This window comes from Python bivittatus, unplaced genomic scaffold (genome assembly GCF_059951505.1).
Source record: "Python bivittatus isolate LINGU-HERP-01145 unplaced genomic scaffold, Pbiv_v1 ctg000180_np1212, whole genome shotgun sequence".
Lineage (NCBI taxonomy): Eukaryota > Metazoa > Chordata > Lepidosauria > Squamata > Pythonidae > Python > Python bivittatus.
Window position 1 is genome coordinate 1,414,752 of NW_028277047.1, and position 25,283 is coordinate 1,440,034.

The 25,283-nt window shown below is 51.3% G+C and overlaps 3 protein-coding genes across 6 annotated transcripts; all 3 read right to left on the reverse strand.

The window, feature by feature from the left end:
- Window positions 1-770: 770 nt before the first annotated feature.
- On the reverse strand, window positions 771-7,496 carry C2CD4D (C2 calcium dependent domain containing 4D). Of its 2 annotated transcripts, none has more exons than XM_088137184.1 (2): window positions 7,288-7,496; window positions 771-3,713 (listed from the first exon to the last, which is right to left on the reverse strand). In XM_088137184.1, the coding sequence occupies exon 2, from the start codon at window positions 3,626-3,628 to the stop codon at window positions 2,585-2,587; it is 1,044 nt and encodes a 347-aa protein (XP_087993310.1). In that variant the 5' UTR covers window positions 3,629-3,713; window positions 7,288-7,496; the 3' UTR covers window positions 771-2,584. The 2 variants fall into 2 exon arrangements, with proteins under 2 accessions (XP_087993310.1, XP_015743659.2); XM_015888173.3 differs by lacking the exon at window positions 7,288-7,496 and adding an exon at window positions 4,910-6,501.
- A 3,120-nt stretch (window positions 7,497-10,616) lies between these two features.
- On the reverse strand, window positions 10,617-17,950 carry LOC103053373 (acyl-coenzyme A thioesterase THEM4-like). The gene is given in 6 exon segments (XM_088137185.1): window positions 10,617-11,677; window positions 12,105-12,229; window positions 12,476-12,586; window positions 13,825-13,993; window positions 14,389-14,542; window positions 15,393-17,950. Coding segments are annotated over 6 exon segments (1,011 nt in total). The 5' UTR covers window positions 15,519-17,950; the 3' UTR covers window positions 10,617-11,351.
- A 137-nt stretch (window positions 17,951-18,087) lies between these two features.
- LOC103051027 (acyl-coenzyme A thioesterase THEM4) lies at window positions 18,088-24,104 on the reverse strand. Of its 3 annotated transcripts, none has more exons than XM_007428805.4 (7): window positions 23,941-24,104; window positions 22,659-22,873; window positions 22,090-22,249; window positions 21,456-21,537; window positions 20,677-20,787; window positions 20,329-20,453; window positions 18,088-19,682 (listed from the first exon to the last, which is right to left on the reverse strand). In XM_007428805.4, exons 2-7 carry the CDS (start codon window positions 22,770-22,772, stop codon window positions 19,624-19,626), a joined length of 651 nt encoding a protein of 216 aa, XP_007428867.1. In that variant the 5' UTR covers window positions 22,773-22,873; window positions 23,941-24,104; the 3' UTR covers window positions 18,088-19,623. The 3 variants fall into 3 exon arrangements, with proteins under 3 accessions (XP_007428867.1, XP_007428866.1, XP_015743660.1); XM_007428804.4 differs by having other exon boundaries at window positions 21,375-21,537; window positions 23,941-24,098; XM_015888174.3 differs by lacking the exon at window positions 23,941-24,104 and adding an exon at window positions 23,611-23,635 and having other exon boundaries at window positions 21,375-21,537.
- Between the last annotated feature and the right edge of the window lie 1,179 nt (window positions 24,105-25,283).

The following is a 25,283-nucleotide window of genomic DNA, read 5'->3' on the forward strand; positions in this document are numbered from 1 at the left end:
TTTAGACTCTGAACCTCCTTATCTTAGGGCCTCCCATTTTCTGCTTTATTCCCAGTATCGCTTAGTGAAAAAGACACGTGACGCCCAGCCTTGACCGGCCCTTTCCTTTCGAAGCCCTCACTCTTTTGCTTCCTGCCCTACCTTGCAGGGAGGGTCATGAAGAGGCGTCTCCATTCAGTTGGAGGCCTCCAATTCCAGAAACGGGCCCCAATCGAAAGAGGGGTGTCCCGTTGCTTGGGCCCCTGCAGTTTGCAAAAACATTGGGGCCCCCTCCGAGGACGCCCCAGGAGAGGGAAAGCCATCCTGCAGCCTGAGAAAGATGAAAACTGAATTTTCGGAGGGCGACGCAGATGGATCTGCCATCAAAATAATTTATTTCACTTACATGCCACCCAACGCTCAACACCTCTGGGCGGAGGGTTTTTAAAAGCGCCAAAAAGGGGCCTGGAAAAAGTTGCCATTCCCATCTGGGCTGCCTGGAGTGTATTCTTATTCTTATTCTTATTCTTATTCTTATTCTTATTCTTATTATTTTCTTATTCTTATTAATTTTCATTGAGGCCTTTAACAAGCTTTTGGTGAAGCATCTGGAAGTGACTCTAATAAAAGCCATCTACAGTCCAAATGAAAAGACATCATCAAGTTCCCAAGATGTGTTTGGCTGTCTTTAAAGCATATAAGATTTAGGTACGTATACATTTAATAAAGTATTTTATTTATTTATTAAATTTATCCCCGCCCATCTCCCCCTAATGGGGGACTCTGGGCGGCTTACAACTCATTAAAACAATAAATAAAAATACAATTACATAAAACCTAAAAGCTATATAAAACAGGAAGGAAGGAAGGAAGGAAGGAAGGGGGAGAGAGAGAGAGAAAGAAAAAGAAAGAAAGAAAGAAAGAGAAAAGAAATTATTATTATAATTTAGAAGGCAGCTAATTTATTTTCAATCTGAGAGCTATCTGTTTATAACTCTCAGGGCCAAACAGATATTCTCTTTTGGGGGAATGCATTGTTCCTGAGCTCAACCCCATTGCAACTGAACCCGTAGGCCCACCATATGTTTGCTAAAGGGAGGACCATCATGATACTAGTCCTCAGTGCTGCTCAGAATAAATCTAAGATATTCCAGTTCTGGAGGTGGGGAGCTATCCCGATCGTACTTTCCCTAATTAAAAGTTAGCAAACCAGTCAGGTGCAGGAAGGGAAGAGGGCATGTGGGGCTCAACATATTTGCCAGGGATACAAGAGGGAAAATCATTGATTTTTCCCAGGGAATCTGGAATAACGAGAATGCTGGTCTCAGCGCGCCCCCCTGTGGTGGGACCGGGAATGGCAGGCGTTCCCTAAACTGGTCCCCAAAAAACCGGGCAAAATTCAGATTTACGCACGATTCCTTGTTCCTTTTGGGGGCTTGGCCACATCAGAAACAGGGAAGAAGGAATCTGAAATAAAAGGCGTGACAATGAAAAGTCCCTTTCTAAGCCTTGCAAAGCATCCCCGGGGCCAAGCGATGTCCTCCTGTGGCTGGGCTGGGCATTGCAACGGGGAAAGGCAGGGAAAATGATCTTTCAAAGCGAACTGGGGGCGTCCGGAGTCTCCTCCCAAATGCAAATGATGGGACTCCGCGCATTTGTATGAGTTAATCCGCCGTTCCTTGCTTTTATCGCATTCGGTTGCGACTTCGCTTTGCAACCCGCTTTGAGGGTTTGCGAGTCTGCCATAGAGGGAGGGGAAAAAAAGTACAGGCCAAAGGGCTCCCCCTGGTGGCTGGGGGCGGCCTGGCACCCGCGAGGCGCTCCGAAGAGAAAGGCTGCCCCCTGGTGGCCCACGTCGGACACTCGAATTGGGCAGCTGTATAAAAGTTGGTTAAAAAACCACAGAGTATCCCATTTCAGCGACCAAGAAAGCCCAACCGGGTGCGAACAATCAAAACCCTCCATGTGAATCCAGGTTTGTATCTTTAATGGAGCCCAAAGTTCCCATTTGTTACTTCAACACACACACAGAACAACTTTACGTGAAATCAGACCGGGAAAAAGGCTTTCAACAGAAGGTGGAGTTTCTGGAAAGGAATCGACTCATTCGGGCTTCAAGAAGGGCATCAGCTGGATGAAAGAGGCTTGGGTTACGCCAAGGTCATCTAGTCCAACCCTTGATTTAATGCCGGTCCAACCCCCTGCAAGACTGGGGGGGAAACGTTGGCATTTCGGCTGCCACACCACCATTCTGGGTTGGCCTCCCCGCTGCGGAGTTTGCCGCCAGGGCCTAAACAGGTGGCTTGAATTGAAGCCGGATGGAGCCTCCTTGCTCCCTGTGTACCATCTCAAACCAGCCCCTGCTGTACCGCCTTCTGCCTCAAGGGGGCAGCGGTGACCAGGGCCGCAGAGCTCCCCCTGGTGGCCGTGGCCCAGATCCAGAATCCTCCAGAGGCCCTCCAGAGGTGGATGGGGGCCCATTCCCAGTATCTCCCTCAACTGGCGAGGAGACGGAGAACCAGCTGTTGCCCTTCCTGCCATCCAGGAGGACATCGGTGCCATTCCCAGCCCACCGGCCCCTCCTCTGCCAGGACCGCCCCCCCGTTCAGGGCAACAGAGAATCCAACGGGACGTCGCACTCGCCCAGCACCACGTCGCGCCGCAGGCTGCAGGCTTTGTTGAGGACTTTGATGCTCAGGCTGCGCCGGGGAAGATCCTCCGGAGGGACCCCCTCGAAGAAAAAGTCCTCGTTGAAGATGGGGTTGCGGCTCCTCTTGACGATGGCGCTGCGCTGCCTTTGGCCCAGGCCCGGGCGCAGCTGCAGGGCGACACAGCAGTGGATGTGCCGAGGGTCGCCGTGGGGTGGGTAGAAGCCTTCGGCGCTGACCAGCCGGACCCGGAGGCTCCTTTGCGGTTGGAGATACTCGCTGGAGAGGCGCAGCCGGCCGCCTTGGCTGACCGTCAGCGTCACCTCTTTGGTGAGGCGCTGGCAGCAACGGATCAAGTCCAGGGGGAAACGGGGCACGGCCCAGGGGGCATCCATCTCCCGGCGCAGGCAGGAGGGGCTGGTGTCTGTGGAACTGGTCTCCCCCGTGGAGAAGGAGCTTGGCCGCGGGGCCGCACCGGCGTGGGTGGAACGGCATGCCAGTCGCCGACGGTGCCCGCTGCCTTGGCCAGGCAGAAGGCCGCCGAGAGGACACGATGGCAGCGGGGAATTATTCGGGGACGTTTCGGTGGAAGAGGCGGTGTCACTGTCCGGACCCCGACTGGGCTGGGAAAGGGGCCTCGTGCGTGGGGAGGAGAGCCAGCCCCCCTGGAACCGACGGGGCAGGGGCCCACTGTGGAACAGCGATTCCCGCCGCCACGTGTTGGGGCTTTCTGGCAGATACACCAAACCGACCGGGCTCGGGAGCTGGAACGTGGAGGAAGCGCCCCGGAGTCGTGCCCTGGCCCGGCCTCCCTCCTGCACCGCGATGCCCCCGTTTTTGGAAGGCGGGGCTGGGGCCTCGCTTGCTCCGGGGCTCCCGGCTGAACGCCGGCCTTGCAGGGTGGCGAGGTTGGGTGGGATAAAAAACGAGGGGATTCTGTCGGGGGTCAGCACGTTGGGGCAAGCGGGTTGGATGTTGGGGGTCTTTCGCTTGGAAAACATCTCAGATCAGCCAGCGGGAAGAAAAGTCATCAGGCCGCCCCAAGGCAGAAGGGAGAGCCATCGGGACGCATTCTCTCAAGTTGATCTGGGAGGAAAAGGAAGGAGAACCAGTTAGGACCCGCCAAGACTGCACCACTCCGCCTGCCAACAGGATTTAGAGTTAAGTCTGAGCTTCCTGCTACCAGCTTCAGGGGCTGAGAACAATCTCTGATTCTGAACCTCATGAGGACTAGTTACTCATTTGGAAAAAAAAAGTTTCCAACCCCAAAGAAAAAAAGAAGTCAGATTTCCCCCACGCACGTGAACAGAAAACGACGAAGCCTCAAGTCCTGATGAATTCTTGAAGGAGAGTTCCCTCTCTTTCTCACACGTCATTTCTGGCAGAGGGGAAAAAACACTTTTAAGCCCAGAGGACGCTCCTCCTCCTCCTCCCTTTCATGGTTCCTGGCATTTTGCAGCGGGGACGAAACGTCCTATGCTTTGCAGAAGAAAAATGTGGGTCAGGAACCTTTCTCTTCCTGAACGCCTCGCCGATCGCTCTTCTGCTTTGGAGGGAGCCCCCAAAGGTGATTTGCACATCCACCCTGAGCTGTCACTGTGGCTGCTTGGCCAAGTGTGACTAAACACTTCTAAGCTGTTTGATGTGATTGTGTCCTGGCCGGGGCCCTGGGAGAAATTTAGAAATGCCAGGAGGAGCAGGAGGGTCAGAAACGGCAAACTTAGGCGCACATTTGGCAAGGGGTGTGCGAGATGCACCCCTGTCCCTCCATCTCCCTGAGCGTCACCGTCTTCTATTGTTCGTGCTCCCCGGCAAACCTGCTGCCCCATTTGGCAAAGGAAGAGGGTGCCTCTGAACACGCGCAGAGGAGTTTTTCTTCTCGCCCTTGAACGGAAGCCAAAGCGAACGGAAAACGCCTGGCCGGGGTGAAAGGTTTTGTGCGAGAGTGAAAGAAAGGGAGGGAGAATAAAGGCCTGGATGAAAAGAGGAGAAGGTCTCATGCTTTACTCTGGGGACGCTCCGCACAAATCTAAGACTGCCGAGGAACTTTTTGCACGGAAGCGGAGCGAGAAAAAGTACTCCGAGAAGTCTAGAGAGATTGCAAAAGCTGCATTTTTCCACCCTTGGCGCCCAGCGGACTTGCAAAGACCCGTGAAGGACTAAAATGCATATTTCTCCCTCAAGGCTAACGGGGTGCATCTTATCCACTTGTAAGAGAAAGTCCACCCCTCCAGTCCCCAAATGAAAAATCCGGGGACCGATCCCCCCATGCCCCCGGTTACCTCGGCATCCTCCTCTTCCTCTCTTTCTTCAACCCTTCCCTTGGACCACATCCAACTTGCCTTCGTGGCTTTCTGAGATGCCAGCCCACACAATGCAAACTTTCCATGTTGCTGTTTATAACCTGGAGCTCTCCGACGTCACTGTTTTTGTTATTCAGCCGCAAAGACGGGGTCGGGGAGCCACGCAGGGTCAGCGTTCGGGGCTTGTTTCGGAGGAACGTCAGGGCCGAGAGCGGGCGACCCGATCCAAACCTGCCTTCGGCCCAGGAAACGCGGTGATGCGGGACGGCTTCAACCACCCTTCTGGAGTCTGCATCGAGCTACCATTTGTCTTCCTCCTGTGTTGCTTTGACATCATGCCTCTCCAATCTGGTTTTGCACACGGAGGAAGAACAAAAGAGCCATTCTTTTAAGCCAGGGTAAATGTTTGCAAATACTTTCAGGCAAAAAAACGTCGCCTGGCCCTCGGCTGTGATGCATTCTGGTGTTTGCAATCCTCTTGTCCCACGGTTGTATGACTTGTCCCTCTGGTTTGGCACGCTGCGGCGTGGTCTTATTATTTTTTTTTAATCTAACGTCCTTTCCAACAACCCGTGGAAGAGAAATGCAGCCGCTGCTAAGCTCGGTGGGGAAAGCATGACCTCTTCCGTGGTACGCCGGGGTGAGAAATTCAGGGCAAAAACTCTGGACGTCAAAACTTGGAGTCCACCAATGAGTGATTTCATAATATTTATTGAAAGATGACGGTGGAGTTGGGAAGAAATGCTTTCTACTCTTGGTGATGGGTTGAGGGTGAACAAATGATCCAGGCTGGGCTGTTGAGGGCAAGCGGTTCTTAAGAAGTTAAATGCAAACCTTGCATTTCCATGTCTAATTTGCAGGGAACGAAGCCGATGGGGTAGTTAATGGATCGGGGGCGGGGGGGCAAGAGAAAAACCAGGATCTGACATGGTCTGCGTCTGTGAATCTCTCGTATTACCTTTGATGGTAAACAGATGGCCTCTTCTGATGTTTGTTTGGTGCACCCTGGCGAAGCAGCCTCCGTCAGAAAGACCAGCTTTTCAACGTCAGCTAGGATTAGCCCAAACCAGAGCCAGCTTTGATGGGAGAAACTGAAACCCAGCTTAGAGGTTGGAGCTGGCGGGCAGCCGGCGCGGCGTGATCCTTCGATGCAAGCCAGGTTCGCCAGGATGCCCTTTGAGCAAGGAGCAGGAAAACCAGCCACCATGGAACAATTCAATGCTTATTTTTAGCCTCCCCTGCCCTTTCGCGATGCTTCCCAAAAACGTTCAGGAGCTTTGCAGCTGAAGGGCCGTCGTGGATGCGGCTGGCAACGAAATGCCCGCGTTTTGCCACCCCTAGTGTGTCTGCAGATGGCTGTCGGGAGGGCCAGAAATGCACGCTGAAGGCTGATTTATTTTAAAAGGCACGCCCTCGCTTTTCTTGAAACTCGAGGCGGCTTCTTTAAAAAAAAAAAAACAGCAAGAAAAATACATGGAGCCAAACGAGGGGGTCCCTTTATTGGGTGTGTTCAGGCGGAGGACCCCCACCCATTCAGGGAAGTGTTAATTTGGATTTCTAGGGTTGGATTTGTTGATCTCAAGGGGTCCTTTCAACTCTATTGTCTTGTGGCTCTAGAATAACCCAGCGGAGAGGTCCCAGTGCAGTGTTTTTCAAGCTTGGCAACTTCACGATGGGTGGACTTCAACTCCCAGAGTTCCCCAGCCAGCCATGCTGGCTGGGGAACTCTGGGAGTTGAAGTCCACCCATCTTAAAGTTACCCAGGTTGAAAAACACTGTTCTAAGTGGCACTAGCTATAATAAAAAGAGAGAAGTCCGGGGGATAAAAAAACGTGTTCAAACTCCAGGCACGATTGAGAACTCATGATAAAAGCAGGGTTGCAATCGTATCGTTTTGGAAATAAGGCGTTTGGAGTCAGCCCCAGACGCCTCTGCTAACCTCCAAGCAAGAACACCGGCCCGGGACGCTCCCTCACACTTCTCCCCCGGCCTTGCACGCTTCCAAACCCGTTGCAAGAGTCACACCCGCGCCGGGCCGAATAAAGCTGATGCCTTCCTGTTGTTTTCGGTGGGACAGGATGTCTCTCGGAAGGAAGCCACAGATAAAGGGAACAAAATGGTGGAGGGTCGCTTGCCCCCTCTTTGACGCCTTCCTGGCGTGGACGTCTCCCCTGCCCTCCTGCGGGAACGCTCTGTGCCAGCTTTCCAAAAGAGCCGGCTGCCTCGGAAAGACGGTATCAACGTTGGGTCCGTCTCCTCTCGAAGTCAGAAAGTAGGAGAACCTGATCGTGGGGGAGCCTCCGAGCTCCATCTACCCTCTAAAAAAAGCCCCCCCACCATTCAATTGACACGCTTACCTGCTTTCCAGCCTTCATGAATGGACGGCAGGCCGGCGGATCGTTCCTCGGGCTCTTTTCGCAACCCACGAGCGCGGCCTTGGCTGGGCGCTGATCTTGCTCAACGTTCCCCAGAGGAATGTGGGTCAGATCCTATCTCTCTTTTCGGTCCCTGCCCGCAGCAACAACTCTGGCACGCAGACAGACTTTTCTGGACACGGAAGGCTGAGAAAGCAAACGCGGCTGGAAGGTCACAGCTGAATAATCGTCGCAAAAGCAGAAACACCCAGCCCTCTTCTGATGTCCTTGCGTCTGCGGCCGTCCCCCGTTTCTAGCAAAACATCGCCAGGGGATTAACCCTAACCTTAGCCAGCCCCAAAGGAAGGGCTTCAACCTTGGGATGAGTCAATTTAGACCAGATCTTCGGGCACCCCTGGTGATCTTCCAAAACTCCTCGGTGTTTCTTTCTGCCCTGCGCTTCTTAACCACCCATGGAGTTCGAGGCAAGAGGATGGCTAAGATTCTCAAGGAGTTGGAGCTCTGCGACTCCAGAAGATACTAGGTTGGAAAGGAGAGGAAATGTCACGTTCTTCTTTGCTTTAGCAGCCAAAGATACGCTCAGCTGAAATGCTCCTTGCTCCTTTAAAACAAAGCACTTTGAAAACTAAAGAATAATAGATGGACTGGGGGTGGACTGAGTACAAACTCCTTATGTCCATCCGAGCTAAAAGGGGATCTTCGTGAAACTGACACCCTTGTATCGTTGCTTGGATGACCCTCAACTTCTGATTTTTCTCAGTTGGCTGATGGAAACCTCCATAGGGGAGCTATTCGATTCTGGGGAAAACTTCCACATTTGACTCCCGAAACTCCTAAATGGGAGGACTAGATGAGGGAGTTGATTATTTCATACATTTTTAACACGGATTTTGCAGTGCGTTAGGGTGTGTAGACTTCCAGCTCCTAGAATGACCCAGCTTGCACAGCCACCGATGAGAATTTGAGAGAGATGACTTCAATCTCATTTGATGAGATTGAGAGCTGATGTTTTGGAAACTCTTGAGAGGCATCCTGTATAGCCAGTTTATTAATCATGTCTGAGAGCTTTTTCTTCCATGAATTAAAAATGTAGATCAGGGCGTTCTTCCACATTGCTCCCAAGCATGCAGAAATTAGGAAAAAAGAGAACGTGAATGAATGAGAGACGCTCAACTGATTAGTTTTAGGAGGAATGGCATTCCTGCAAAAAGAAAGTTAATAACACAACGTATCTTACTCCTTTGTACTTCGAATTTCGTTCTTCCCTCTAGGAAGGTTGGGCTGAAAGATATTGAGTGACCCTCAATTGCCTTGCAACGCTGTGATTCATTGGTGATTGGACCTGAACATCCCCAGTTCAAACTTGAAAATCACGGCCATCCCACTGTATTGAAAAAGCTGGGCCAAAATATCATCTTTTTCAACTTGCTTTTGGCTTGAGCTCCGTAAGGGTGGCAGGAGTCTGCCTGCAGGGCCATCAGTGCCCTTCTGGAGAAGCTCTCTGTTGCTCGTCGAGAATTGGGGGCCTGGCCCTCACAAGCATTGGCCATCCTCTTTAGAGAATGGCAATGCTCTCAGGATGCTAAATGTTTCCTGTTGGCCCTAGCCAGAACAGAGGACCTTTATAGACGGCCCCACGAATGCTCCATGGATCTATATTCCTACTCGTAAGCGCAAGAGTGGCCCCTATTGAACTTCAGGACCACGGACAGGTCTTGCAACGTCAGGACCGCGGACAGCTCCCCCATTGAGCCCAAGAGCGGCAACAGCCAAAATGTTGCTTCGGCAACATCAAGGATGCTCCCTGAACCCGATTTTAACACTCCTCCTCTCGAGCCCAAACGCTTCTTGAACTCAGACCCCCTCCAAGGGAAGATATTTGAGGCAAGAGGAGCCATTGCTACGGAGACTCCCGTGGCAAGAACCCAAGGACAAAGTCAATGGTTGTAGATCTTTTCAAGGCAGGCCAACTTTCTCTTGAAGATACAGCCTTCTGGGAACATCCCGGGTAGCTTTCCTTTCTCCAAAGGGAATGTGTAACGCATCTTCAGAAAGAAAGCAAGAGTGGAATGAGGTCGTGCTGCACACACCACGCCTGAACTAATCATTTGTAATCAGAACATCACGTTTGCTTCCATTACAGCAAGACGCTATCTCCCATGGAATAAAAATGTGGGGCTAATGCTGTGTTGTGGTGAACGAAGACGCAATGTTAGTGCTTTAATTAGCAATGTTGTGGTTAGAACACATAAGTGTGTCTTCAGTACCCATGTTAAGAAGGTACTTAACATCAAACCAGAGAATTGTTTCATCTCGCACTGAAAGCTATTTGTTGGTTTCCCAAGATGATTTCCCCCAACAGCTTCTATCAGACCTTCTGGAAATTGAACCTGCGTGGAGCTCTACAAAGAGAGAAAGGGTAATGACTCTATTCATCTTGATAATTTGAAAGCAGGAAATCCACTTTGAGAAGAAACATGGAAGCAAAATAGCTCCAGGGAGGCTTATCCTTCAAATAATTAATGCCACTCACTTTTTTATTTTCGAAAGGGAAGTTTTCATCACCTGAACTATATATACCTTTTGAAACATGGGCAAGCAGGAAGAAATTCTCATTCCCCAAAGTTTTTCTTGATGGATAAGATCCCCCCAATCAGGAAGAGGTCATGAATCATTTTGCAATGCCCTACCCCACTGCAGGATCCAAAGAGAAACCCATACAAGGTTTGAGTCTCTGAAGAGAGTCAGAGGTCAAGCCAAACTTCTTACTCAAGGGCGTGAAAATAACACTAACGTGCTCTGATTTCTTTCTCCAGAGATGGGAGTTGCTGGGAAGTTGCAGAAGCCCGCGTGACCTTGTTGGAAATGTCCAGTTGTGTGAGCAGAAATGAACTGCTTGAAGTGGAGGAAGACAGTTCAGGAACCCGACCAGAAGTGGCCAGGTCACCGGACAGTTGTGGCCAAGAACGCATGCCACGGGGACTGAAAAAAGTAAGGCTTCATCCCACTTTGGGGGAGCTAAAGACAGCCTGGAAAAAGTGGGATGGTGAAAGTTTGATCAGTTGATACTTGGAAGAGAAAGAAGACGAGAGAGATTTGTTTTCTGGCAATGGGGTTCAAGGATCACGAGTCCTAATTAGTGCAGACTTTGGTTCATTCATAAAAACTGGCTTTAGCTCTGCCCAACCCCTCCCCTTGCTGTTAATTTTGGGAAAATGCACGCTCAGAGGGTTTAACTGCCTGTTCCAAACTCTGCAAAGGAAGACAGTGAGTAACAACGATGATGTTTGAACCACTGTACAGGTGTTACATCCAGTAACATCCACGCCTTCTGCATCTCTTGGAGTTAACATCCAAGCTCAATTTCCCTCTCTGTACTTTGAGAAGTTGTGACTCCAGCCTGCCGGAATTCACTGGACAAACAGTGCCTGCGCTGGGGGCCCACCCATTGCATTGGAAGCTATACATTTCAAGGCCTGGGGAACACCCCTAGTAGCAAGGGATGCTGGACTCTGATTGCAAGGAGTAAATCCAACCGGATGCATGCATCTATGGTGCTCTTTGGAAGAAATGCGATGGGAATGGAGTGACATCCTTCTGGGTAGGTCTTTATAAAATTGCGTGATAAGGAGCAATTGTGATCTTTGACATCAGGGGTGGGCAACCTTATATTTTAGAAGATAGTTTCCAAACAGTAATCCCTTCTAAGTGGCCGTGCTAGTTGAGTGGGTTCAAAACATCTGGAGAACTTCTAGTTGCTCGTCTCTCTCAAAACGTGGGCACTGCTGCCCTCCCCGCTTCACCCCAAGCATAATTTGTTTGGACATTGAATCGTCCGGCAAGATTTTGATTTCTTACCAAGTCACCCTTTATTCAGAACAACGCTCCTCTTTGCATCATCCGCCCCAAAATCACAAAAAGGATAGCGACAAACACATTCATTCTTTTCCCGTGATTTTCCGAAGAACCAGGTTTAAGCAACACGTCTATCTTTTAAAGAGAACCCTTGGATAGATTTTGCCGAGGCAGCTGAAGCCCTAAGATGATCAGGGGGGTAAAAAGAAAAAAAAGAATGACATTCTCATGGGAATTTCAAGTACTACAAACCAATCCAAAATCTTTAGGAAAGGTCTAATGAGGCCTCCCCAAGCCTCTGAAAACTGATGAGAATAAGTGCGGGCAACTTGTCTTGATTCAAAGTTAGTCCCGGTGCTCCGTCCCAGACGATCCAGCCTTGGAGGAAATGAGGCCCCGAGAACTGTGTTTCCAACGAAAGGGGAGATTTCAGACTCCCTTGAGAAAGCCCACGAAGGGTCACGGTTGGGCTGGGAGAATCACTTGGGGTTCTTCATGTCCAGTTTGATGAAGAGAGCTGCAGCCAGAGAGACGGGAGCAAAGGAAGGGAGAACGGGGTGAGACTCGGCCAGGGAGTCGCCAGTTGGGAGAGAAGACGTTGATGTCTCCGCTTTGGCAAAGCTGCCGGTCCCGGATCCCAAGGTGCTTCCACCCCACCTATCCACACCTGCGTGAAGACCCCTTTCAGCACTTCCACGCCCTGCCCTGCAGAAAACAGAGACCCCCGTCTTCTACCAAGCCTGCCTTCGCTCCAAAGGCAGCTTCCAGGATAAATCAAGAGGATGAGAAAAGGGAGTGGACTGAGGGTGAAAACTGGAAGCAGAGGAAATAGATGGCGAGTGCGCCTCTGTGCCCTGTTCTTCCCCTGTGGCAGTGTGGCACGGCAGGGCTTCTTGAGAAAAGAAGTATGGGCGAGAGCCGAGTTTGATTTGGGAGGCGCCTACCTGTGGCTTCTGCATGAACGTGACGACCATCTGCACTCCGCATACCCCCGGACATGAACGTCTTCTTCTCTTCCATCTTCTCCACCTTGGTTTCCACAAGGACCACGGAGCCCAGTGGGATGGGGCTGGAATGGGAATGGTGGGTTTGTCATCAACCAGAGACCTTTCCTGGCAGCTAAATCTCTCTGTGGGTTCTCCCCCGCCCACAAGTCAAGGGAGAGTAAGCTGCCTAGCACAAGCTATATCACCCTCCCTTCTCCTGAGTTACACCTACTTGTTGGCCTGGCTTTGTTGGCCCTAGACCGAGGAGGAGACACAGACTGCCTAGGACGACAAGCCGGGTCAGTGTTGACGGGCGAACTCTTGCTTACCTTTTGTAGTTTATGGAGAGGTTGGCGGTCATCCCTACTCCGAGGGCACAGATGGCGCAGCTTGCAAAGGTGTGGTCGAGGATGGCAGCCATGGCCCCACCGTGCATGAATCTGGATCGAACAGGAGACAAAATCAGAAGAGGGGGAGGCGGCTGAGCGAGGGCCATGGGCTGTGAGAAAAGAGGAGGAAGAGCCGCAGCCAGGGCGACGGCCGGATAAGAGGTATCTCAGCCCACCGAAGGCATGGGAGTGTGGAAGATATCCCAGAAGGGACCCTCCCTAGTTTCTTGGGCTGCAAAGGCGAGGGAGGACAGAGAGATGTGCTTTCAGACTTGCAAGTTTGTCTTAACTGTAACCCTACCTTAAAAGTAGTGTTAGTACTCAGGGTTTGGGACCACCTCGAAGGGCTGACAGCAAGCATCCCCAGTGAAACAACATAACAAACTGGAGAGAGCGAACAAGGGCATCTCTGGGTGCGCATGGGTGTAACTAAAAAGAGCTCTGATGATTAGGCACAGACTAAATATTCGTGCCATGGGCTGTAACGATAACCTTGATGAACAGGAGGAAGAGCTGCAATCAAGATGACAATCAGGTAAAAGGAATCTGAGTCTGGGCCAGGAGCGTCATCTGAGAAAGCGTCCCAGGCTTGACGAGGCTAAGCCAGGCCGCAAAAGTTTTGCAGAAGTTTTTCTTCTGCAGTGAATTTCGCCTCTGTTCCAAAAAGCCAAAAGGAACCTCGGCGGGGGAGACAACGCGGTTGAAGTGATGGCAGGTACCATCTCTTTTCTTCTTCCTGCTTTCCAAAATCAGTTTCGCGGTTGTAGGGCGTGGGCCTGGAAAAGCGAGGCGCCTTTCTAACATTCATGTTTTTCCTGCCAGGGAGCAAGGTTGAAAAAAAGATCCTCCTTGCCATAGAGACATCCAGGGCGTGTCAGGAGATTCAGCCTGGCTAGCGGCAATTTTACTTATTACGTATTTAATTCAGGTTTGGGGCTGCCCATCTCCTGAACAAATCTATTGGAATGTCTTTCCTTCTCCTGATGAAACCCAGGAAAAGGTTTATTAATAGTATTTTTTTAAAAAAAATCCTCCTCCAAGATGAATTGGGCAGGACGGCTTAAAGGATGCAAGAGTTTCCGGCGCCAGGACATTTTTCCCGGCTCCTGTCCGGCATCCCTCAAACTGAATTTAACCAGGTTTATCCGCAGCCTCGCGTTTCCATGATTGGAATAAGCGAGGAGGTGTTTTTCCTTGAAAGTGAGGAAACTGGGGGAATAGGGAAGAAAGCCCGACCGGGCGTGGAGAAGGCTGGCGTTTCCATCAACCCGCCGCCCGCTCGAGCTTACCCGATCATCCCTTCCAAATACAGACCCGGCTGGAGAAGTACCACCATTCGTTTCTCCGCGCCGTTGAAAAACATAGCGAATTCAAACCCGCGGCCTTCGGTAGCCACGTTTCGGACAAACAGAAGGGTGCCTTCTAGCTTTTCCACATTGTATTCTGCTTTGCGGTAGACTGCAAGGAAAAAAGAGAGAGAGGGGAGCCAAAAAGAAAAAAGAAGTGTAAAAGTTGGAAACGCCATATCGATCGGATTTAGGTGCCAGCTTTTCTCCAGGAGGCTCCGTTCTGGAAGAACGCTGCCACGGATGGGGATGGAGTTGGCGTTCCTGTTTTTTTTGTTTTTAAATTTAAATCAATTTGCTTCTGGCGGATCCTCCACAGCCGTCTTCTTCAGGGTGGAGAATTCTGGGAGTTGACGTCCACACGTTTTCAAGGGGCCAAGGTCGAGAAACAGAGTCCTAGACAATCAGATCCTCCTTCGAAGACTGGGGGTCAGGGTCCCACCTTAACCGCTTGGAAGGAACAAAGTGACCGCGGGGGAACCGTTGAAGGGGGATGAAGACACTGACCTGGAATGGAGTCCAGGGTATTGTTATAACTCGGGATCCTTTGCCACAATCCGTCTTCGGACTTCTTGGTGAACTTCTCAAACTGGCCCATCATCTCTCGGCTCCAGCTAGGGTTGGGGAGGCCGTGGTCTATGAGGTGCTGGTGGGGCTGTTGCTGGGGAGCAAGGCAGAGAGGGTGCTCGCGTGGAGGGCCGCTGTCGGGCCCCCGAGACGCTCGGCGGCACACGGCTGGGTTATATCCTCGCTGCCCGTCCCTAAGGTCTGCCAGGGTGGGCAGGCCCCGGGTGCCCCCTGTGAATGCAGGAGGTGGATCTTCTCTGGAGCCTTCAGCATCTCCAGCATCAGATGGAGACGAGGGATGTTTCATCCGTGGGTCCCAACCACACGCGTTCAAGTTGCTTAAAAAACGTTCAAGGGGACACTTACACGCCCAAAGACCCATCATGGGACGGAGCCCGCCCTACGAAACAGCATGCTGTGAGATTTGGACGGCCTTGACCCTGCTGACCTTCCACAAGGCTTTGAAAACCTGGCTCTTACCCTCGAGGTTGAGCCCGTTGATGGAATGATTGTGGTTGGCTTTGGATTTATCAAGACTTTAACTTTCTGGATATTTGACTTGTTTTTACTCTGATGTTAGTGTCGCAATGGAAGGGTTGGGCAGCCATGAGCGCTGATTAAAGAGATAAATGAAACAACATTTTCACCAATGAGTGGACTTAGCGTGGGCTTCCATCCACACTGCCTTGGATTCGACAGACTGGGAAACGTTTGGGGCAGGGTCTAATGGACGACCAGGCGTTGAAAAGGAGCAGCCATCTCTGAATAAATTAAGTCTAATTCAAGTAAGAGCAAGGGATCGGGGCAACCGAGTTGGGGCAGCTTCGCCAGATAACTCCTTTGGGAACCCAGGACCTATTAGATGGTCCTCCAAAACCAGGGATGAAAAGTTCTACTTTGGGGGGTGTCCTTCCCATTCCTTTTAAACCCTCCCCAATACTCACAGTGGAGGTCCTCCTGAACAGCACGTGAGGATGCCGGGCGAATAGTTCTTTCGTGGTTGCCAGACAAGGTACCCTGGTGGCCAGTCCCTTGACCGCCTGGCTGAAGCTCCTCAAGATAGTATGCATTTTGATCTTCTGACTTGCTGAGCTTCGGGAAGGGTGTCCTATGTCTTCTCCTCACTGGTTCCTCATTATGTGCAGCCTGCACCCCAAAAGCGGTGGCTTTAATAGGCTCTTCCCATCAATCAGCAGCGGAGGAACACTCACCCAGGGCCAAATGGAGTAACCCTGTGTGCTCCTCCTTCTGGTGAAGGCACGCCCGTAAATTAGAAGGGCTGAACTTTACTTGAATTGCTTCATTTTTTCCATTATCTGCCGGGAACTTCCAGGGTAGACTCAGGTCTGATCACCTGACTTTAAACCCACATCTGGAGAATTTTCCCTGGGCAGACAGAATATAGATGCTGTCGCTCGACTGGTATTTAAGATGTCAGTAGATACAGGAGAGATGCCCAGATGTGCAGACATGATTTATTCCTCCCCAAAGTTGTCCTCCTCAACTTGGCAGATGTGTCTCCACTGTGGCATCCCAATGGGCCATCCCACTGGTAAACATCTCCAGATGTTTCCCACTGTTGTCTTTTAACCACACTGATGGAAAGGGGCTGAGCTTTTTCTGCTCCCAAGTACACACAGTGGCAATCTAACTTCATATTCGTGTTGATGTTACTCATCTACTCCAGAAAACGCTTCACTGGACCTCTTTCTGACCCTGTAGGCTTCCCCGTTCAACCAGACATGCATACAGTCTCTCTGTAAGCGGCTTCCCTACTCCCTGGACATCTATGTACCAACAAACCACTTAGGATGTGCGTGTGCGTGAACATCAGTCCCCCTGAACGTTCCTTAAATGCCCTGAATGCGCCTACTCGGCATACATGGAAGAAACATCCTTTGTTGGGCGTTTCCCACTTTCGTTCAACCCCAGAGGGGTTGTAGGGCAGGAGTTAGCCAACGAGGGCTTCCTGATGTTCAAAAGGTAGGGGTGTGTGCGTGTTCGGGTCCCCGTTTACAGAATTGGCTGGTATCTCGTTTTTCTGCCCAGCAGTGGCATAAACCGGGGTTACAGCCTCCCAGTGACGCAAGGTTCCCCCGTATCAGGAGAACCAAGAATAGTGTCTGAAGTACACTTCTCCCTTTTCTTTCCAACCAATTTGTTTTTTGCCTCGTGCCTTTTAGGGAGTAGCCAGAAGAGCAAAGAGCGTCTCCCCTTGAACCCTTTTCACAGAAGGCCCTCTAAAAATTGGGCCCATCAAGGTTAGCACTGTAACCTCCACCAAGCGGAAGCTCACAATCGAAGAGCTGGCTCTCACAGATCGAAGCTGACATGTTACGGGACCTTGGTGTGATCCACGGCGGGCCTTTCCGATTCAGCGGTGTACCAAGAGAATAAACAAATGACAACGCAGTTAAAATAAAAATAAAATCAATTGCTCCCGACGGCGGGGGTGAAGATGCAAGGAAAGGATGCTTCGATTTTTCTCTTGAACTGTCTTCCCCGGTTTAAATTAAATTAAAGGGAAGCAAGAGAACAATGCCTGGTATAGTAAGAAAGTTGACCGGTGCCGCCGCAGAGATTTTGGGGGTGTGAATGTTGCGGGGAAGCTAGATCAATCGGGCCAGCAAGAAATACACAAGGACTATTGTATTAAGATGGCCCTGTTCACCCTGGGCATTCAGCCCATCCCTGAGCAGCGATTTGATCTCAAAATGTGACTGATCTGCGATCTTCCGTGGGAGTCCCAAGCCAATGCAAGGGCTAGCCCTCCTTCCCACACATCAATCAGCAGGACAAACAGTTACCTGCCCTGCCCAACACATTACTCCATTTTAAAAGAACTTCCACACTGAACCAATTTCTCCAATAGGAAAAAAAAAATAAAAATACACCAGTTTGACCTGAGCGCAGCCAGGGACCAAACAGAGACTCTGTTGCTCTGATGGTGCCACAAAGAGAGTGTCCTTTTTTTGTTGCTATCTCCCAAGCCTGTGGGCTACGACGGGGCGCAAAAATGGGAATTTTTTTCACCACTCTGGGCCTGAAACACAGTTCAGTGGGAAACAGCAGCACTTTCATCCGGGAGGCATCATATTATAGCTACGGGGACGGGAGAAAACCCCTCTCCCCAGTCTTGCAACTGGAATAATGATCCATTATTCGATGGGACGGGACAGGAAAGGATGGGGTGTCTGGTTTTCTGCTGCAGAGAAAGGTCACCTTCGAACCAAGGGACCGAAGGCGTCCACCCCACAAGTGAAAGCAGAAAAACTAAACCCACCAGCCTACATGCGGGATCTCAGGTGCTCCATCCAGGGTTGGGCAGAATAATTAAAATTGAATTTGACTCCCAGGTGGACCTTGGACACATCGGTGAGTTTTCTTGGGCACAGCATGTTCTGGACAGTTTTTCCATCTTCCAAATCTAGCCTATGGCTCTGGGACCTGGTTGCACCTGCGTTTGCAACATTTATCCATTAATTAAAATTAATGATAGTATGCAACGTGGGATGCTGAAGACTGCCTTCTTCCACCTGTCCGTGGCCATTTCCCTCCTTACTGGGATCAGGAGAAACAGGAAGAACAAGAGACATTTGCACAAACAGGTTCCCCAAGGAGAGCAAGCGGAGACATGAAAAGATTATTAAATACATTTATATCTCTCTTCCCACAAGCAATCTCCATGCTGTTACTCAAACCCACATTTAAAACATTGGTATAAAAGACAATTGAAAAGGGTCAAAAACAGCCCATTTACAAGGCACTCAGAAAGCCGGGCAAAGAGGGAGGCATTTAACAGGCACCCCAAAGGGTAAGTGCACGCACCCCACAGATTTCAAGCAGCCCCACTGAAGATGCTCACTCGTTGGCGATCGCAAGGTGATGCTCTGGTTCTCAATGCGTGGGTAAAAATCTCAGGTCTTTGTAACAGCGGAGACGGGCAACCAGGTAGTCTGTCCCAAAGTTATCATACAAAATAGGACCTTGTGGCCCCCCCTTCTTGAAGCCTGATCATCTAACACTATTCTCCAAAATCATCCCCCAGGTTAGAAGAGGAGCCACTGTCAAGCGCCCCCAACTCCGAGAGACAATCCAGGACGTTGTGCTCAATGGCCTCTGAAGCTGCCAAGACCCCCTCTGACCCACGTTCTCCCCCCCCACACCGACCCCAGGAGGTCCCATCACTGGATCATCTTCTAAAGTCAGGCCAGAACGCCGTTTACACCTTTGCAAAGTTTTCCAAAGTACCCATCACTCTCAAGTTTTTGATTTTTAATACTCAAGTTCTTGCAAGTAAACGCTGGATTTTATTTTGACGCCGTCCTTTTCCTTGTTAGAAGTATCTACGTTACTTCCATCTAAGCTTTGCAAGTGTTATTACATAACTAATATACTTTTCTGGTTGGGGACTGTAATAAAGGTGTTCTGTTACTTACCCCGGGAGAAGAACAGAGGCCCTGTTCATTTTGAGGTGACAAGCTTTCTGACCAGAGGAGTCCTCTCTTTGGTGACCCTGAACTTGCCAGAAGCTGTTTTGCGGAACCAACTTTCCACATACATTGCCAAGCCCCGCAAACCATATAAGTGTGTTCTCTTCATGCCTTACTCTCGTTCTGCCTCCAGATTTCTCTACCCAAAAGGGATCTAGTTGGCTAAAGTGCTTCAAATAATCATAACCTTAAAGTATTCGTTCCTTAGCATCCCCGAGGGATCAGTCTTTCCTGATCCCATCTTCTTGGACTCCAGCAGTTCGAAGCAAAAAGGCTCTCCCCCCAAGAAAAGATCTGCTGCGTTTGAAGGCAGAAAAATACAGATATCCTTGAAGAACCAGAAAAGGGTGACTTAGTTTGGAAGCAGCCAGAGAACATCCTTGGGGTTTAGTGCTATGGCACAAAGACCAGACCTGTAAGGTGACACTCACATAAGCAGTATCGATTGTTCCTCTTTTGGGATTCACAGCCCCCCTTGCACGACAAAGTGCGCAACACCAAACCAGTGCTGGTCGTACTTCTTCATGGGCTGGTGCTCAACCAAGTTGTGAAGAGATGGTTGGAGAGATACCGGGAGGCTGACGAAACACTGGCAGTGGCTTATGGCAAGAGAGGAGAGGAAGAGGGAGGTGGATGAGGATCTGTGCAGCATTGCTCAGGGCAGCCAGGTGGGTAAAAAGATCTACTCGAACACTGTTTTTTCCTGGGGTAAAATGCTGGACTCCAGTTGGATGAAGAGGGCTAAAAAACAGAGAGAGGGAGAAGGAAAACCGTGCTGTTCAGACACATCTAGGCTGAGAAAATAAACATATCCCGTTACCTAAACATGAGTCAGGCAACCCCAGTCTATCTACCTCTCTTGATCTAACCAAGACTTCTCAAAAGCCTTGGGCCACCCTGCCTGGAATTCTGGGAACTGTAGGCTGGAGGGCACCAGGTGGGATTGAAGCTGCCTGTTCAAGAGGGGAGACCAAACTGGAACCTGGAGGTCTGAATCGAGGGTCTCTTGGTTCTCAGCTCTGAGGTTAAGCCGGGATGTCATGCCCCGTTCCCCTCTGTGGAGCAACCCCTTTCCACCAAAGGCATCTGTTTCCCTCTCTAGCGGTCAGTACTCTTGATCCCATCTCTCCTGCACTCTCCAGGACACAGGGAGCGTGGGAGTATTCCTTCTACTCCCCATTTCTCATGTGGGGCAGTCTTCCGCAGCTTGACATCCTCCAAGGGGCTAGAACATAACCTTCGTGGGAAGAGAGACCCAGGGAGGTGTCCTCAGCCCAATAGATGTGGATTTTGGCGGGGATCTGCTTCCCAGAACCCAGGAAAAACGAAGAGGTTAAATCCAGAAGGGTACTTGCTGCAGCCGCCAAAGGTGAAAGGAGTCACTCACCAGTGGCTTCTGCATGGAGGATCTGCCTGTCTGCGCTCCGGATTTCGCCGCTCACAAAGATCTTCCGGCCCTCGATCTTATCCAGCCTGCTTTCTGCCAAGACCACAGAGCCCAGCGCAACGGGGCTGAAAGAGGGGAAAAGAGGCTTATTGTTACTTTTTTCCTCCCCATTTCATTAGGAGGCTGAGAGACTCACTTTTGAACAAAAGGAAGACCAAAAAAAAGGAAGAAACCCCCCCGCCCCACAATAACCCGGTCAGAATTGGTGCCATGAAGAGCAAGAGCTCACACACACGGCCCATTCTGACTCGCCCACCTCAGTGTTTCTCCTGTTCTTAAGGCACTTACTTCTTATAGTTTATGGAGAGGTTAGCGGTTAGCACCCTGCGGTTGACGCAGATGGCACACCCCCCCAGCGTGCTGTCGAGAAGAGTGGCAAGGGAACCACCGTGGGCAAATCTTGGAGGCAAAAAAAAAAAAAAAATCAAAGTGAAAAACTAGCCAAGGAGGGAGCAAAGGGAGTTGACAAGGCCAGTCACAAAAGTGATGTTTTTCAACCTCACAGGAACCAGGGCGGGGAGGCTGAACTCCATTGGACTCCCCTTCAAAAAGGAATCGAAAATGCCGGAGAAAGTGTCTCGTGGCAGCAAACTATTTTAAAAGATTCTAAGCCAGGAGAAAAGAGATCCAATGGATATCAGCAAGTTATTTAGCAACGGACTGCCAAGTGAGCAGTTGAACCCAACCGCTGTCAGGGAGGCTCTATGCCCAAAGGAGGAAACTCCCACCCCCAGACATTTGGACAATGAGGGAGAATGAATAGGACTTGGGATAGGATGCTGGTTTCATCAGTTTAAATCTAGGTCTTGTTTTTCACTAGCAAGACCAACTTTTCCCCAATTGGAGACATTCGGCACGGAGTTGCTGGGAGCTGAGCGTAACGCTGGGAAGCAGCTGAGGGCAGAATTTTAGTCTGAAGCTTCAGCTCTACAGAAAGATTAAGAGTCTTTACAAACTGGAAAATTAGGAACTTTTTTAAAGGTTACCCTGAAGGTCCTTCAAGATAGGGCCCCAACTGGGACAGACACACCATTCTTTTCTCCGTAGCATTCAGAAACATCACGTACTCGAACCCCATGCCTTCCTCGTCGATACTTCTGAGAAAGAGGCGGTTTCTTCGTTTTTGTAATTCGCACCTCTCGTGCCCTTCTGTGGAAGTAGCAAAAGCCAACCTCAGCAGGCGCCAGATACCGATTTTTAAACTTATTGAGTTTAGAGGCCTGCTAAAGGGGACAGTGGGGATGAAACAGCTTGGAGGGTGGGGTGAGAAGAGACCGAATAATCTGGATTGGGCTCTGCTCTGTTCTGCCCTTCAAATGCCGTTAAGGGAAATTGTTTAAATCTGCCACACTCAATCCATAAGCTCAGCAAGGCCAAATGTGTAGGACTGATCAACGGGCAGGAATGCCCCCCCAAATTTCCTGGGCGACCAACAACACTAGAGTTATTTTCCAATGGAGGCTCACCGAAACCTTAGCCCTGTTTCTTCGGGAAGCAGAAATCAACTTCTATATAAAACTGGGCTTCAGGCAGTCATTGACAGAGCAGAGAGACAGAAGGAAGCAAATCATTCACAAGAAAACAAGCTTTCAACGGTGGTACCCTGTGTTTCTTTAAAAAAAATTGCTGATATGATAACAACGTGCAGATACTGAGGGCGCCGCTTTGCATATGGAAAGAAAAGGAAGTTAGGGATCTTGCCTGGAAAATGCTCGTAGAAACTCCTGTAAGACGGCAGCTTCTGCCAGCTTCCATCTTTTGTCATCTCGATGTATCGGTTGAAATGGTGGAGCATCTCTTGGCTCCAGCTAGAATTGGGAACCGCACGATCTATGCTGTTCTCTGATGGAGTCAACCAGATCTGAAAGACGGAAGGTGGAGATTATGGGTTGGTAAAACAACTGCAGAGGGGAAGAAGGGGTGACCGGATCTAAACTCAACCACTACAAGAGTGCCTCGAATTTCCTAAGCGAGGCTGCTCCAGTTCAACCGTGGTTATTTGAAAAAGATGTAGCAGCTTGGGTCACCCACTAAACACGGTTTAGAAGCTACAAGAGCTGAACGGACACAGGTGAGCAGAACACGCCCACCGAGCTACAGCGCTTGTGGGAACGGGTCAGGGTGAAGCCTGAGTGTATGTGGAAACAGCACAGGAAATCCGTGACAGATCAAAGTTATTCCCCAAACCGAGGAAAATGTTCTCAGGGTTGGCTGGGGAAAGGTCGCACGCTCGGCAATCCTTTGACCCTCGCTACAGAGCTCCCCTGTACCTTGTGGGAAGAATGACGGAGGACCCCCGTGGGGGTAACTGCGGCCTGCACCCCACTTCTAGGGGCCACGAAGCCAGGAAGGGCCCTGCTTAGCCTCGCCCAGCTCCTCAGCATGATTGTGCAATGCCGGGCACCCACTTCTTGGCAGCGCAATTCAGCCCTCTATCCGGGTGACCGCGATGCCGTGGAGGAAAGGCCCGCGTTGGGGGCGGCACCTGTCGAAAGAATGTGGGTTACAGTTTGACCACTGCTGTCCTGGATCCAGGTTTAGTCTTGTAGCCCAAAGGACACCTGTCCTCCCCGCAACTTAGCTGCCCGCCCCGGTGGCCACATCCCCCATCTCCCCCAGCCAATACGACAGATGCGGCGGTTGTGGGGCTGAAGGGACCGCAGTCCAATATTAGGAGCAGGGCCGTGTTTTGGGAGGGGAGGCCCGTCCTACGCCAGAAAAGGGTGACCGGTGAAGGTCAAGAAGCGCCGTCAGCGATTGAGCCACCGGCGGCCTGGGAATAAATAAATACTGTAAGCTGGGTCTGACCTTCAGCCCCTTCCAGGCCCCTCTGATGTTCATTCATTCATTCATTCCTGGGTCCCCCCCGGCTTTCCCCACCTGTTTCAGCCCGGTGGGGCGGCTGAGGGGGGCGAAGGAAAGGCGAAACGCCCCATTTGGGGCTTGAGGAGGATTTCTGGCTCTGCCACGATGTGAAGGACTGACTGGGCTGCCTGTAGCTGCGGCAATGAACGTCATGCCGTTAAATCTGTCCTAATTTCTAGACTGCTTTTACTATTACATACATATATATATGTATATGTATGCGTGTGGGGTGTGTATATGTATGCATGTATGTATGTATTGCCTCACATTATGGCTCCTGCACCATTTTTGTGCCTGCTAAATTCAGCCACGAATTACAAAAAAAAAAAGAAATACAAATTTTAAACTCCTATTTACCGGTTTGCCCCATTTATGAGCCGCCTTCGCCGCCCTGAAACAATAAAAATAACGGGGAAGCCCCGAGGAACGGCGACGGCTACGGGAAGGGGGCGAAGCTGGCGAAAGCCCCCTTTCAATGGGCAAAACACTCGCCTCCGGGCGAGCCCCGTCGAAAAGCCCACCCGGCCCACCTCGCAGGGCTGTTGTTGCAGCTCGCGCGGGAGGAGGGGGCGCCTGGGCACCCCGGAGGGAGGGGCGGGAAGTCACCCGCCAGCGCGACCTCTGCCCTTTCCCCCGGCCCCTCACCGCGTGACCTCTGACCTCCACCCGTCCCCGCGCGCCACTGACCTCCGCTGCCCTCGCCTCCCAAAGGTAAAATGACCGCGAGAAGGACCCGGCTATTGACGTCACCCGAGGGGCGTGGCCATGCGTAACGGTGCTCGCGCGACAGTCTCGTCTTGGCCGGGCGGGTCTCGACGCATGCACGCCGCGCTGTTCGCTCCGCCCCTTCCGGCGCGAGGCGTCACAGCGAGCGGCCGTTACGTGAGGAATTGCCTCCTCGGCTCATGGCGAACAACTTGATTTCTCCTTTGGCGCGATTTATTCACCCGCTCCCATGCGCGCGGCCCTTGTTTGGCTCTGGGGCCTGTCAATCAAGTCGAAGGATCCAACGGGGCGTCGTCCCGCCTCCCCAGTTCCGCGGGCTCACCTGCTTCGCGGCTTGGATTGGGCCTCAGAAGTGCCAGTCCGGCCCAAAAGCGCGTCGCTCGCCTGCAGCAAGAGCTGCTCCAATGACGTTTCAGCTCGAGCCTTTCCTGAGCACTCCCCGCCTGCCATTGGATAATCCGAACGCCAATCTAGCGTGGCGTGACGAACCACGCCCCAGCCTTGCAAATCAAGCCTCAATCCTTCCTGACTCATCCAGGTGCTTACGTAACCCAACGTTTTCTCTGATTGGCCCAGGGGAGTGTCAATCGCAACCCGGGGGTCACCTCCCCTTTTGCAGAGCAAACACTTTCTTGCTAAGGAGGAGCCCTTTGCACGTGCTCAGAGGTCCAGAGCCCTCGTTTAAGGCCATTCTGGAGCCTGAGTGCTTCTGTGCATGGGCGGGGTCCCCTCCCCAAAGGGAAAGGCGTCCCCTGAGCATGTGCAGAATCCCCCAAGGAAACCACCCACCAGGAAACCACAAAAAACAGCTTTTTAAGCAGCGGGGAGGAAGAACCTGCACGAGAACATGGCGTCACCGCCGCCTGGAACCGTCCCCAGTGAATCATCCGAGGGAAAAGCACAAAGCCCCGTCTGGTGCCAACAACATCAGCGCCGCATGCGTTGCGGCCTGAAATTGCAAACGGGCCCTGCCCCGCTGCAGGCTGGCAAGATGCTGGCGTGCCCTGGCACCGCCGGCCAAGGGAGAGAAAGCTCTGCAGATGGAAAGCAAGCCTCTCAGGGAGCTGCCTCCGCCCCATTTCTGACATGCTGGTTTTCTACATGTGAGGATTTTTTTTTTTAAAGTAGCAGAGATGGACAAGAGAAGCCCCTTGGCTATTGGTGGAAGGGCCCCTCGGACAGAGAAGAGACTCCTTTGCAGCTTTGCATGCCGGGGAGGGGCCGGTGCCCCACGAAGGGTCCGCGCTGGGCCTTTTTTGCCGCTTCCTCAAGCGCTGCAGAATTCATCCGCAGCCAAAGTGAGC